The sequence below is a fragment of the Oryza sativa genome, chromosome 5 (genome assembly GCF_034140825.1).
Source record: "Oryza sativa Japonica Group chromosome 5, ASM3414082v1".
Lineage (NCBI taxonomy): Eukaryota > Viridiplantae > Streptophyta > Magnoliopsida > Poales > Poaceae > Oryza > Oryza sativa.
In genome coordinates, this window is record NC_089039.1 from 26,455,298 (window position 1) to 26,470,530 (window position 15,233).

General features: G+C 43.1%; 2 protein-coding genes across 3 annotated transcripts; one reads left to right on the forward strand and one right to left on the reverse strand.

Annotated features, from left to right (window-relative positions):
* The first annotated feature begins 7,050 nt into the window (after window positions 1-7,050).
* On the forward strand, window positions 7,051-9,524 carry LOC4339409 (heat stress transcription factor A-4d-like). Its single transcript, NM_001402615.1, has 3 exons — window positions 7,051-7,186; window positions 7,430-7,898; window positions 8,136-9,524. The coding sequence occupies exons 2-3, from the start codon at window positions 7,662-7,664 to the stop codon at window positions 9,276-9,278; spliced, it is 1,380 nt and encodes a 459-aa protein (NP_001389544.1). The 5' UTR covers window positions 7,051-7,186; window positions 7,430-7,661; the 3' UTR covers window positions 9,279-9,524.
* A 115-nt stretch (window positions 9,525-9,639) lies between these two features.
* LOC4339410 (serine/threonine protein kinase OSK1-like) lies at window positions 9,640-14,244 on the reverse strand. 2 transcript variants are annotated; one of them, NM_001402617.1, is made up of 11 exons: window positions 14,054-14,244; window positions 13,339-13,516; window positions 12,391-12,575; window positions 11,983-12,165; window positions 11,751-11,882; window positions 11,472-11,657; window positions 11,290-11,379; window positions 11,131-11,214; window positions 10,864-11,004; window positions 10,549-10,776; window positions 9,640-10,262 (listed from the first exon to the last, which is right to left on the reverse strand). In NM_001402617.1, exons 2-11 carry the CDS (start codon window positions 13,511-13,513, stop codon window positions 10,149-10,151), a joined length of 1,518 nt encoding a protein of 505 aa, NP_001389546.1. In that variant the 5' UTR covers window positions 13,514-13,516; window positions 14,054-14,244; the 3' UTR covers window positions 9,640-10,148. The 2 variants fall into 2 exon arrangements, with proteins under 2 accessions (NP_001389546.1, NP_001389545.1); NM_001402616.1 differs by having other exon boundaries at window positions 13,339-13,520.
* Window positions 14,245-15,233: the final 989 nt, after the last annotated feature.

Sequence of the window (15,233 nt, forward strand, 5' to 3'; positions counted from 1 at the left end):
GTGGACAGGTGGCTGGATGCCGTTCGTGATAGCGTATTCGCGTTGCGTGACGGTGAGGGGGGCCACGTGGTCCGTTCAGTTTCCGCGGCGAAACGGAACGGGGCGGGTTAGGTCTAAGGCCCTATTTGGGGAGCTTGTCCCAGCTGCAGAAAAACTGCTTCTGCTAAAAGTTGTCTTAAATAGTTCACAGCTTTTGAGAATCTGTAGTTCTCAAAAATGAACTAAGAAGCCAAAAGCTGGAGAAGCTGGATTTCAGAACTTTTCCAGATTCTCAGAAGCTGGCTACCAAACAACTGCTTGTAAGAATCTAAAGCTCCCCAAACAGGCCCTAACTCACGGGCGTTCGTTGGTTGGGGCCGTCAGATTTTCAGGTGCACTGCGCAGCTCGTGTTGAAGTGTTGTTTTGAGAGTACGGGACTATTTGTCACAGCTTCAGCTCGAGCTCCACCCCTCCTGGAGCTAGAGCTCAGCCAAACAGTTTCAGCTCCATTAAAATTAGGAGTGGAGTTGGGTGGAGCTCTTTCACAAAATATACTAGAGTTGTAGAGTTGGGTTTAGGCAGCTCCACAACTCCACTTCACACTTAACTTCTAGAGTTAAATTTATAGGTTGGAGCTGTATCAAACAGGGCCTACAACTTTACAAAGGGCATGTTACGGTGATTTTTTAGGCTGCAGCGGCATGGCACAGCCGCTCGACTACAGCTCCAAAAAGCCGTAGTCATCGCACCATCAGCTACTGCGGGAGAAAGCTTTTACTACTACGAACAAGCCGTAAATTGTGTAGCTGCGACAACCAACTGAAATGAACAATCTCAAAAGCTTATGATTTGAAATTTGAGATACTATGTTATAACGGATTATTTCATCAAATGCTCCAAACTTCCTTGTTCCAAAGGAGTCTTTAGTGATTTTTTAAAATTTTGATTCTTGGGTTGACTTTTTTTTTAAAAAAAAGAAAGATATTTCACTTCGGTTACTATGCAGTCAATGAAGTCAATCGGTATTTCCTAAAGATACAAGAATAAACCAGTATTTAAAAGTTCCTTATTGTATTCAAATCAAATACATTTAGATAGATTATGCAAAAAAAAAAAAGAATACATTTAGATAGAATCTGACCTGAAAAAAAGGCTTTTTTTTCCCCCCGCAGACCACCATTGCCGACAGTATTTTGTGTCCCTGAATGGAATTTTGAATTATTGAGAAGGAAAAAAGGATAACTACAGCATGATTCATGTCCCTCCAGACGTTTTAGGAAAGAAAAAAAATCATTAATAAGGCCATGAGATTCAACACAAATATTACAGGAAATAAAAGTCTCTGCAGACTGCAGATAAGTACAGTATATTTGTTTCACTTGAAGTAACGATTCTAAGATTCTTGGGTTGAACAATAATCCTGGAGGATTTGTGACGTGCACATATTTTCCAACCTTAGAAAATTGTTCTCACATCTTTCTTGTTAACCAAGGCATAAACCTGCACAGTCGTCGATCATATCCGGTACCCTAACAAGAGGCAGTCAGAAGAGTAATTAAGTTCTGAGTCCGATGTTCGAAAAACTTCGACAAATTTCTTCGTTGAAATCTGTCAAATTTTACTCCGTATTAGTAACTGTTAACTAGGAGCTCCATTGAATCAAAGAAAAACCAAAATTTAAATTTTCGAATTTAATTTTAAAATTAATTTTAAGATATTTTCAATATAATATCTTATTAGCGTTAGCTTTTAAGTCTCTACGAATAAATATATAATATTTTTACCTATAAATTAATTGATTTATTAGTAAATTTGGATAACCGATGAGACTCTAGTCACTAAAAGAATTAATTACCAGGGAGATGCTTTTCTGAGAAAACGATGACCAATATCTTGTCATAATAATTAGATTGAGGTTTGTTAAATTGTCAATAACAGAATCACCTGAATCCGGACGGTACGTTTGTCTTGCCGCATGCCTCGTTCTAGAAGCAGATACTGTATATTAATACGACTGTCACATGTTACAATCCCAACAAAAGTTCATCACATTTTTTGTCATAGTTCAGACCATGTGTCTGTACTGATCCTCGGCTGTACAATCTAGAAGATCAGGGCAAGCTAACTCAGCTGAAATCATCACTGAGACTTGCATCAAAAAGTCGTTGTTCATCTAGAACACCGAGCAATGATAGGATCAGATAGTAATCAATCTTCAGAAACCTGAAGCTGAGGATAGTTAATTAACCAAGTACTTTTCAGTTGCCTTGAAATGCATCTGCTGCATGTTATAGTATTAATTGTACAGGCGCCTCCTGTGTGTAACATAGTAAAAGTTGCAGTGTTTAATTAGTGCTTGTTAGTTGGTGAAATAAAAATTTTTAGGTGTCACATCGGACGTTTGACTAAAAGTTGAAAGGTGTTTTTGGACACGAATAAAAAACTAACTTCATAACTCGCTTGTAAACCGCAAAACGAATCTTTTGAGCTTAATTAAGCTGTCATTAGCACATGTGGGTTACGGTAGCACTTATGACTAATCATGGACTAATCAGGCTCAAAAGATTCGTCTCATGATTTACATGCAAATTGTGCAATTAATTTCTTTTATTTATATTTAATATTTTATATATATATATATATATATAAATTCGATGTGATATTTTTGCGAAAAGTTTTTAGGAACTTAAATATGGCCTAGTTCTCTTGGGGGCAAAGCGCAGGTAAGGTAGTAACGCACACCATGACACCAAAGAGAGTGGAAGCTTCCAGACATCGCTGTCGTTCCCGGCATATATAGACGCCTTGCGTTGCCGCCAGCCAACCACATGCTGAATTCACGCGATGAAATTTCCACCGGGATGAGGTGAAAAATCTGGCATTGGAACGGTCGCCGAGTTCACACGCGGTACTGTGGAGGTGCGGAGACTGATGACCTGGTTTCTCATCAGTCATGCATGCAGAATGCAGAACAGGATGGCGTTTTTGGCTGGCTCCTGAATGTTTGATGGTGATCAACTACAGTAATTCAAATGATGTATGTACAGTGGGTGACAGGTTTGTTAGATGTTTTCTTGTCCATCGATGCGACACAAAGATGGCATCTGGTGGATCATTACTTCGTGGTTAGCTTCGGGGCTGCTTCTCCTCTTCTCCGGGTGTGCAGGGGTGTTCAAAGATTCCTGGCTGAGGGTTTGGCTGTACTTATGTGTTTTGCAAATTGGTCTCTATGAATACAACTATCACACCGGGGTGTCCAGAGAAATGTTGTACCCCAGGCTCCTTCCAGGTTGCAGGGAGGGCATAATCAGCCTACTTGCATGCTAGGGGGAAAGTTATTTTTCCAATCCATGAACACTGACATTATTCAGCGGTCAGTAGTTTCATATCTTCTCTATGGGGGAAAAAAAAGAAGGATGAGCCGAAGAGGCACATGCTAATTGCCAGTCTGCCTAGCTGTGCACTGCTGTTGGTTTTTAGAAGCAGTATGAAATAATAAGATTTGTGAAATACTCCATCCATTTCAGGTTATAAGACGTCTTGACTTTGGTCAATATCAAACCGCTTTAAGTTTGATCAAGTTTATAAAAAAAAGTAGTAACATTTTCAGTCCAAGACAAATTTATTATGAAAATATATTCAATTATTGATTTGATGGAACTAATTTAGTATTATAAATATTACTATATTTTTTTATAAACATAGTTAAACTTGAAAAAGTTTAACTTTAACCAAGATAAAAAGCCTTATAACTTGAAACGGCTGGAGTAGTAGTTTTTTTCCCGTGTGGAAATGGTGGAGATACAAGAGCAAGACACGGTGTCAAGTGCATCGTAGTACTGCTAGGCTGAGTTCGTATGTAGTATGCACTCCCTTCGTGCAAAAAAAAAAAAATCAACTTCCAGAATTTGAATTTTGTCTAAAAAACAACATAAGCTCAGAGTAGTCATCGGCTTAGAGTAAACATCGGTTTCGAAGTCCTGAGATTAGCCGATGAGAGTTATCAAGTCGTCAGTTGTCGGATTCTTTCTATATTCAGTTAAGGAAATTGATCTACTAAAGGAAGCTTATACAGAAGAGACCGAGTTCAAAGAGAATGCGGCATGGAAAGTTATCTATTAATTAGGAATAGTTTGTTAGTTTCTTTTTATCTTTAGGAAAGTGTGTTTAGTGTTCTATAAGAACTTTATCTTTTCCTTTTATCTTTAGAAAAGTTTCTTTCTTGTCTAACAAGGACTTGTATCAACCCATGGGTATAAATATGTACACCCGGGGTCTATGTAATCTATCTTCATGATCAATACAATTCAGCGCATCGCCACCTTTTACCTTTTCTACTTTATTTTATCGTCCGGCGGAACTTGGCACCTGACACGGGGCTGCATCGGTGTTCGATCTCCGGCTAAGGGGTAAGTCCAATGTTCCGCCGGCCAGGCAATTGTATCGTTTACGTCGGCGTTGTTCAAGGCTGCATCAGTACATTCGACCTCTTGCATTGCTCTAGTTTGGATGATATATTTGCCTACCTATTTATCATATGTCTCTGTTAATCTAGTTTTAGCATATCAATTTAGCTCTATCGGCTGCTTCTCGTTTTAGGGTTTCTGCCGGTATCGGCTAAATCGTGTTGCTAGATTAGATTATCTTAGACATCTACCACCCTGAAAACTCAGTCAATAGCTTGATTGTCTAGATATCATGTTTCTTTTCATACTTAGTGCTGCATTAGTTAAGTTTGATCTACTAAGTCGTGCTTAGAACCATAATCTCTAGCCTGCTTCTTGATTGCCAATTAGGGTTTTATCGGGGTTTCAGCCGGTGAGTTATCTGGACGTTGCATCGGCTCATAAGGATTGCACATACATATAAATTGGATTTAGCCGATGACAACAAAGGTTTCACTGTTTAATCTAATCTTGTGGATTTCATGACATCGGACCTCCAGCCGATGTATGCTTTAACCTTCGGATTAATGCTAATTCTATCATATCAATGCTAGCCGATTGGTTTCTACTAGATTATATTTCTATATTACATCATCATCAGCCGATTGCCTTTATATCATTATCTACATTGGACATATAGCCGATTGTTTAAACCCTATCGCTATCCGCTGTTATCGGCATCGGCTATTATCGGCTATCGGCTGGAACTACTCCATCAGCTTGTCAGCCGATCGGCTGTTTTATCTATTATTTGCATATTTTGTCAGTTGCAGGATCAAACTGACTGGCACGCCCGCATCTCACCAACCTTTGGACCTGCACTGGAGTTAAGCAGATCTCCCAGGCCGGTGTGTTCGATTTTTTCATCAACACTACCATCTTACCTACCATCAACACATAAAACGAGAAGTTTTATTCCTGCAATACCCTTTTACCTACCTATCACTCTTATTACTTTTTTCAATGATTAAGGATATTTTAGTCATTCTCACTATCTATTAATTCCACCTTCGGATGCTAAGAATGGATTTTTTGTGTGACGGAGGGAGTAGTTGGGACCTAATGTTCGGCGTACGTAAAACGGAGCGACTCATTAGCACATGATTAATTAAGTATTATCTTTTTTATAAATAGATTAATATGATTTTTTAAAGCAACTTTCGTATTTTTTAAAAAAAATAAACCGTTTAGTAGTTTGAAAAACGTGCATGCGGAAAAACGAGAGAGATGAGTTGGGAAAAGTAATAGACGAACAAAACCTAGTAGTACAAGCTACTACCCCATTTATCAATATTCATAAGTAAAATTTAGAGAAAATCTAAAAAATATCTTGACAAACGTCCAACCTTAAGAAATGTCATTGATGAGTGCGAGTTCCAAAAATACTCTCGTATAAACGACTTTATCCCAGAAATGCTATTATCGTTAGGATTCACCTTATTCCGTGATGTTAAATAAAGTTTCCATCCTATACCACTTAACGGAGGGGTTGCTAACAGAACCCTCCTTAGCAACCATAACGATGACAGTATTTTTAGGACAAAGTCACATGTATAATAGTATTTCATGAAACTTGCTCTTGTCGATGGTATTTTTTTAAATTCGGCGCTCATCAATAATATTCGTTGGACCTTCTTTAAAATTTATTATATCTTAGGACAGAAAAACTAGTACTTCGTCCCATAATATAAGTGATTTTGAGTTTTTGCTTGTACTGTTTGACCACTCGTCTTATTCAAAGAATTTGTGCAAATATAAAAAACGAAAAGTTGTGCTTAAAGTACTTTAGATAATAAAGTAAGTCAAAAAAGATAAATAATAATTTTAAATTTTTTTAATAAGACGATTGGTCAAACAGTGCAAATAAAAACTCAAGATCCCTTATATTATGGGATAAATGGAGTACTACTCCCTCCGTCCCAAAATAAGTGCAGCTATAGTTTTCCATGCCCAACTTTGACCACTCATCTTATTTGAAAAAAATTAAAAACATAAGTCACAAGTAAAGTAGTATTCATGTTTTATCATCTTATAACAACAAAATTGCTAATTATAAAAAAAAATTAAATAAGACGGACGATCAAAATTGGGTGCTGAAACTCATGGCTGCACTTATTTTGGGACGAAGGTAGTAGTAGCTTTTGATAGGTACCAGGTACTAACGTTATTAATTACTTAGTACTACTATGAGTTAACTATGGCCATGGAAAAAGCATGCAGGAAAACACGCACAGTATCCCGAAATCCTGTTGCGGTATTTGAATGGTTGAATCAAATACTACCAGTACCGGTCTGATGCCAGCCTGCCAGCCAGGCACACCAGCGACGATCGATTCCGGTCGGACCGGACCACCACCGGTGTACCACTGTCGCGCCGGGCGGCCGCGCCGAGCGAACCGCGCGCTGCGCTGCCGGTCCATTTCTAGAAGCCCTCGCGCTCCTGATTGCGCTCTCTCTCTCTCTCTCTCTCTCTCTCGTTCGTTCCCCGGTCAGTCAACCGTCTCACGCAGCGACCAAACGCCCCGGAGAGAGGAGAAATCCGCACGCTCGCTCGCGCTGGCGCGCAGCGCACGCCTCCCGTTCTCTCCTCTATATTATCGCCGACGCGCGCGCGCCACTGCACTAGCACGGCTGCACGCCCTGCACCCGTTGCCACCACCACCGCCTTCTCCGCCGCGCCGCCTCCTCTCGCGTCTCCCGCTCGTGCAGGGCGCGCGTCGTCGGGCGAGCTGCTGCCGTCTCCGTGGCCGTGGCTGATCAGGTGAGAATTGAGAAAGGTTGTGAGTTTTCGCGTGGTTGTCTGGTTGATTCGATCGTGCCGGCGCGCCTTGGCATGGCAGGCAAGATTGTATCAGGAGATAATGAAAAAACATACACTGGGCTTTCTTTTTCTTAATTTCTTTGCATTCTTTGCTTCGACGGCTATGGTTGCTTGAACTGTTCAGGCGGCGCCTTTGTGTATACACGTGCTTGTATGTGATGCTCTGGTCATTTCTTTTTGCAGAACTAGTTGGCGTTCGATCGGAAAGTCGCTGTCTTTTGGCGACTCGGTGAGAATTTGCGCCGCGGTTCAATGTGAAAAATTTTGGCCCGTGGCGAGTTGGATTTGGCGCCGAGTCCATTCAGGTGGTTAAGACTTGTTCGTGGGAGAGCGAAGCTGCGCGCGTTAAGACCGGGCTCCGTTCTTGCATCGTGCAGAGCAGCTGCTGGTTTGAGAATTGAGAGGCGCGGTTGACATGGAGAGTTCCAACCTGGGCGGCGGCGGCGGCGGAGGCGGCGGCGGTGGGCCGCCGCCGTTCTTGATCAAGACGTACGAGATGGTGGAGGACGCGGCGACCAACCACGTCGTGTCGTGGGGCCCCGGCGGCGCCAGCTTCGTCGTGTGGAACCCGCTCGACTTCTCCCGTGACCTGTTGCCCAAGTACTTCAAGCACAACAACTTCTCCAGCTTCATCAGGCAGCTCAACACCTACGTGAGTCACAAACACAATCCCCTTTGCTTCTTGAAACGAAACAAACATTGCAACAATCATGTGCTACTGTTTGCTTGTAAATTAGTAGTTCCTTGTTCTTGGTTTGTTTGGATGATTTTACCATTGACACAGCAGCCGGTTTTATATAGCCTATTTGATTTTCTGTAAAATAGTTCTTTATTCTTGGTTGGTTTGACCGTAGCTGAATTTTGACTTCAATTGGCATCTTCCTTTCAGGGTTTCCGAAAAATCGATCCTGAGAGATGGGAGTTCGCAAACGAGGATTTCATAAGAGGGCACACGCACCTTCTGAAGAACATCCATCGACGCAAGCCCGTGCACAGCCACTCCCTCCAGAACCAGATAAACGGACCACTCGCCGAATCGGAGAGGCGCGAGCTCGAAGAAGAGATCAACCGGCTCAAGTACGAGAAGAGCATCCTCGTCGCGGACCTCCAGAGGCAGAACCAGCAGCAGTACGTGATCAACTGGCAGATGCAGGCGATGGAAGGCAGGCTAGTGGCGATGGAGCAACGGCAGAAGAACATCGTGGCCTCCCTGTGCGAGATGCTGCAGAGACGCGGTGGCGCCGTGTCGAGCTCGCTGCTGGAGTCCGACCATTTCAGCAAGAAGAGGAGGGTCCCGAAGATGGATCTCTTCGTCGACGATTGCGCGGCGGGCGAAGAACAGAAGGTGTTCCAGTTCCAGGGAATTGGGACGGATGCACCGGCCATGCCTCCCGTGCTTCCTGTGACCAATGGTGAGGCTTTTGACAGGGTTGAGCTGAGCCTGGTCTCCCTGGAGAAACTCTTCCAGAGAGCAAATGATGCTTGCACAGCTGCTGAAGAAATGTACTCCCATGGTCATGGTGGTACTGAACCCAGCACTGCTATATGTCCTGAAGAGATGAACACTGCTCCAATGGAGACAGGCATCGATCTTCAGTTACCAGCTAGCCTCCATCCCAGCTCACCCAACACAGGGAATGCCCATCTCCATTTATCCACTGAACTCACAGAGTCTCCAGGTTTTGTGCAGAGTCCAGAGCTGCCAATGGCAGAGATTCGTGAAGATATCCATGTGACAAGATACCCAACACAAGCTGATGTAAATTCTGAGATTGCCTCCTCCACTGATACTTCACAAGATGGCACGTCAGAAACTGAAGCTTCGCATGGACCGACCAACGATGTGTTTTGGGAGCGGTTCCTCACAGAGACTCCACGGTCATGTTTGGATGAGTCAGAAAGACAAGAGTCTCCCAAGGACGATGTAAAAGCAGAATTAGGCTGCAATGGCTTCCATCACCGGGAGAAGGTTGATCAGATCACCGAGCAAATGGGGCACCTTGCTTCAGCCGAGCAGACTCTGCATACCTGATGCAGTAATACCATTTGCGCGGATTCATAGTTCGTGTGTAAATTAGCGAAGATGTAAATTATAGCTTAGATCGGATTAGAGGCTTGCGTGTTACTTTACAGATTTCAACCTTTTATTAGATTACAATAGGTCTTTCACAATTTATGATTCTGTTCTATCCGCTGACTACTGTGCATAAATTTTTTTTAGTAGACCATATCCATTTTTGTACTCCATTGCCCTTCTAAGATTCCTCGTTAAAATCTCAGATCTATGCTCGAATTTCTCAATAACTTAACACCTGACTATTTCATGATCTGATTTCCAGCTTGATTTATGAATGGTAGCACAGATCTCAGATGAACCGTTGCACAGTCTAGTATAATCAAGAGGGAACTATTCTTATTTAACATTCCAGTCAACACATACAGAAGCAAATGGGTAACCAATCTGAGTAATTATGATGTGAAAAAAAAAAAGATAACAGCTCTGCATGTATCCAACGGTCATCTGTCAAGGAATGCAGGATCAACAATAGTATGCCAACTGCTCAACTTTCATAACGACAGAGGTGATTCTCAGGCTGGGCAATCAGGCTAGTAAAGATCACCGTAAACAAGCAAAGTGGTTCAAGGACTCTAGATAAGTCTAAACCGTCATATAACAACAACAACGGCAAATAAAAAAACAGAGAAAGGTTTGCCTCCTGCCTGTTACCTCTGGTTTGGCCAATTACCGTCAAAATACATCACTGGCAGCCTCTAACGTCTACACACTCCAGGAAATATTATCTACTGGAGGATTATGGTCATTATGTACATATCTTAAATGAAACGTGACAATCCACGGTATGCTGCAGGAAGTTCAGTTGGGAAGCAGACAACGGCATAATTAAAGGACTCTCAGCTGAGTTAGAAAGGCAGAGCACAGGTCCAGAAAGAGAAGCTGTGGTCCACTGACCCTTTGCAAGTCAAGAAGGTATTTTTCATCCCTTGTTTTGTAAAGCTGCAGCAATTAGAAGTATATCAGCATAAATTGAATATTCCAAACATTACACTTTACACGTCAAAAAAAGATGCGGTATATGGACTTCCTCAATCATAAATAGCCTTAAGGAATATGAATATGGTAACAGTTCATAAATACTCTGCAGCTTAATCATCACATATAGAGTAAAGGCATGCGTAACTATGTAAGACTTAACTAGATCGTGCACAGATCTACATTTCAAAGGTTCTAACCGATACATGATCCCAGGGTTAATAATCATATGTCAAGTTCAAAATGATACCTGAATTTCAAATTTCACAGTGTGGGTTGATTTCTCACTGTCATCAGTTTCAATTATAGCAGATTCTGCACCAAAGCCATGGTTGTTATGCATCATACTCTCATGACTGGGAAAACTAGGACTCCATCTGCATTTCATGTTATAATGTCCAATCTTCTTCCAGCAAACATTTAGCTCTTGCAGAGCTTTAAGAACTTCAGTTATTATTTCTCGTGGATGTGCTCGAGACTGTTAAATAAATACAGACAAATGAATTAGGATAACTTATAATAAATAAAGTGAATAAATAAGAACCTTATAGTAACAGCATAAAACCTGAAGACCAAGGGCCCATTTCCTGTCAGCTGCGAAATGATGCCTCAAGCCAAACCCAGGAGATTCCATATGCCCATGCTGCCGATGATCAGTGGCTGAGTTTGGTGTCTCAGCTGGAGTTACTTGAGCGAGAGAAGATTCCTGGATCACAGAAAGCAAAGCACCAAATTATCATAAACTTTGTAGTGCTACAGGGAACAGCACATTTGCCAGGAATTTGGAATCAATAGAAAGCAATAAATGAGAGAGAGAGATGAGTTGACATACCATAGATTCATGGAACTCAGCTCCAAGGTAGCCACTGGTTGTGCGCAGCCTATTGTCCAATAGTAAATAGTAGGCAACTGTCGCCTGCACATTATTCAGAAACTTTGTCATGCATTCCCCAAGAAACAACAAAGAGGAGCAATGGAGTGAAGCAAACACCTCGTTTTGCAGTCTCTTGTGAAGTGATTCGATTAGCTGATTCTTGTCAAACCCCATATTGATAACATCATTCAGAGTTTCATCGTCGAGCTACAAAACTCACATTGATCAAATCAAACACTGAAAGTTTCAAAAGCAGAATACGGCTTTAAATAGTTAGATGCATAATGGCAGCATGTTACCTTTTTAACCTGTTGTGCAGTGTCAGGAGGTGGCACAGCTAAATAACGCGGAAGACCAACTGTGAACCACTGATGTTCACGGATTTCACGTATGGTGATCCTCTTCATGGGATCAACAACAAGCATTCTGGGAATCAAATCCCTTGCCAAAGGTGACAAATGACTGGGAAGGGTATATATGCCACCCTAGAACATCAAAACGGACAGAGTTTTACTTTAACATATAAAAGGAGATGAGGCAGCACCTTTATCAGTAGGATATATCACATCTTTGCTAACCTTTATTTTCTTAAAAAGGTTGGGAATATTCTCGTCATCAAATGGAAGGGTACCACAAAGAAGAGCATAAAGAATAACACCACAACTCCACACATCAACTTCAGGGCCAGCATATAGTTTACCAGATATCACCTAGTCAAATGGAAAAGGAATTGAAAAAGGTAAAGAAAGATAGAAGCAATTATGCAATCATGAAGAAGGAGTAATAATGCAAATCATTCAAGATAAATACCTCAGGTGCTGCATAATTTGGGCTACCACAACTTGTCTTCAGAAAGTGACCATCACGCATAACATTACTCAAGCCAAAGTCTGCAATCTTAACATTGCATTTGGAGTCCAAAAGAAGGTTCTCTGGCTTAAGATCACGATGAACCACCATGTTTCTATGGCAATATTCAACACCAGATATGATCTAATTCAAAGATCAAACAAAAGAAAATTATCCTCGGATGCTAACTGAAGCATATCAGTACAATGCATATAAAAAATTACCAAATCTGTAATGCGGAAGCAACAACAGAAAATGAAAAATTGACAGTGACTTGCTGCATTTAGAACTTGTGCAAACCCTAACTAGAGATGGGATTACTGAGTGTATTCCTTAAAAACCAATCCAGGAAAATGGTACAAAGCCTACCTGCTGGAAAAAGCGTCGAGCTTCTTCCTCTTGCAGTCTTCCCTTCTCAACGATGTAATCAAACAACTCTCCAGATTTGACATACTCCATAACAACATAAATATCAGCTGGGGTGTCTATCACCTCATAAAGGCGAATGATATGTGGGTGCATAAATAATCTAAGTATCTTGATTTCTCTTTTAACTGCAAAGGAATAACACGACACGATTATTCATCAATGATAGAAAGTGTTTGGCAACAGACTGTATACTGAATAACATGGTTCAAAGACTTCACTTTACACAGCAAATCATGGCTGGTCAACTGTGACCAATCATTCAGTATTTTAGACCCATAGTCAAAGAATATTGCTAAGTGAATGGTGATCGACAAGGCATTGTTACACAAAAGGAATGAATAGTTTTTGTCTTACTCTAGAAATATGATTGTGTCGTTATTCAACTAAATGTGCTCCTGCATACTACAAATTACAAGATATAATGTCTTTTTGCTAAATTTGGGTACGTCTTTGGATTGTAATATTAATGCCTGATCCAACCAATCGTGCCACCTAAGGTTGCTCATAGTTTGTCAAATGGAGCAACATGAGGCTCACAGTTCTGTCCTCAACCACCCAGATACGATTTGAGCCCTTTTTTTCCACATCAGTCATCTTCCCACCTGAAATTTACCACCACCAGCACCAGCGATTCATGCATGCCCTCCTACTTCCCTGACACCTTTTTGCAAAACCCAGCTGCACCTACTCATGTATGCCCTCTAACTGGAAACAAGGAACCTAAGATGAAACTTGTTTTGGGAATGGGAGTGCTTTTGGGGGATCAGCAGCAGTGTATGTCATTTAGAGAAACATGTGATGGATCTTAAATATTTACCCAAGTATCTATCATTTCGTATATATTCTACAAACATCTTGAACAAAAGGGTCAAAGGGATCAGTACCAACCTTTCTCTTCCATCTCCATGCTCTTGATCTTACGGCGATTGAGGATCTTGATTGCCACCTTGTGACCAGTCAATATATGCTCCGCGATCTTCACTTTGCCAAATGACCCAATCCCTAGGGTTTTGCCAATCCGGTAACCGCCAAGAGGGTTCCCATCTCTGCCAGCTCCCTCCATCTTCTACCTAAGTCCCAGTCGAAGCATATTAACATTTTTGTGCTCTTTAGGAGACACAAAATCTTCATAGCTATTATCAAATCAGGAGTATTAAGTACGATATTACAGCACATCAATGGATCTCGACGAGTTACCGATGCATAGTTTAACTTACTGCGGTAGGAACACAAAAACAAACATCAATTTATCCCGCGGAAAAAGATGACTGAAACTCGCCCCCCAATCCCAGAAATCAATTCATGGGAAAATTGCCTGCCCAGCTAACCTACAGAAAGCGAAACCGGATTGCCCACTGGAGCGTATCGCGGGCACGAACTCCCCTCCTGGATCTGGCGGCGCGGAGAGAGAGCCCGTACGGAATCCATCCGCAGGCGAAATCTCTCTCCACGAGAAGCAGGACGGGATGGGAGGAATTCCCACGTCCCCAATCCCAAACGCTCGGGCCAATTCGCGCCGGCAACGTGGTGGAGGATGATGAAGAGGAGGGAGGAGTGAGAGTGTATGCGAGAGAGGGATGGCGGAGGGGGGGGGGGCTCCTACCTGACCTCCGGCGCGCCGCGGACGAGGGGGAGGGGCGGCGGCGAGCAGGAGCCCTCGCTCTTCGCCCTCGCCCGAGAAGGCGACGGCGGCGCGGCGCGGCTGTGCGGGGAGAGAGAGAGAGAGAGAGAGAGAGAGAGAGAGATGCGCCCGTGACGGGAGAGAGGAGAGGAGGAGGAGGAGGAGAGGGAGAGAGAGAGAGAGAGAGGGGGGGAGGTGGAGGAAGAGGACGAGGAGGTGGTGGTGGTGGGCCACGTGGGTCCCACCTGCCAGCGGCGGCCTCGTGGCGCGCGGAGATGCGCTCGCTCGCGGTGGGCCGGGTCGGTGGTGGGTCGCGCGACTCGCGACGCGAGCCGTCGCTTCGCATCGCGTCGCGTCGCATGGTAACCAGAGACGGACGACAGGCAACGACCAGAGATGGGTCCCATTGGGACACCGCGAGACACGCCGACACGGGGTAGGGCACGCACGCACGAGTCGACCGGTTTTTGCGAGTTTTGCTCGGATTTCACACGAATCCCACGAGAAATTTGGGCGTTTTTTGGCGATGTTTCACGCGAATTCCTCTTGTTCCTCTCACACTGTCACACACCCACCCACCGGTGTCAGGCCAGGTCGGCGGCCTCTGGCTATCACCTGGCGCTCGGTTTGATTTGTTGGTGACACGGCACGGTAACGGGCATGGGGCATGGGCTGATGGCTTTGCCGGCGCGCACAATCTGTTGCAACATTGCAAGTTGCGAGTAGCTCGAGAGGAGAGTAACTCGCAAGTTTTCTCCGTGATGAGCTTTCAACGGGCGGGGAGAGCAACGCGATTGGCCTCGTGCAAAACCAACGGCTTGTCCCGCCCCAATTATTCCCTTCCCATGATTGGACAGCACAGGCATATACTGTTGGGAAAAGGCTGCAGAACTATAGCAAGATCCATCCTTCACACGTTCAATAATATCAAAACACTTTACAATGCTAGTAGTACTACCTTAGGGCTAGTTTAGTTCCCAAAAATTTTCCCCTTCACCTATCACATCGAATCTTTGGACACATGCATGGAGCATTAAATGTGGACAAAAAGAAAAACCAATTGCACAGTTTAGCTATAAATCGCGAGACGAATCTTTTGAGCCTAATTAGACCATGATTAGCCATAAGTGCTACAGTAACCCACATGTGCTAATGACGGCTT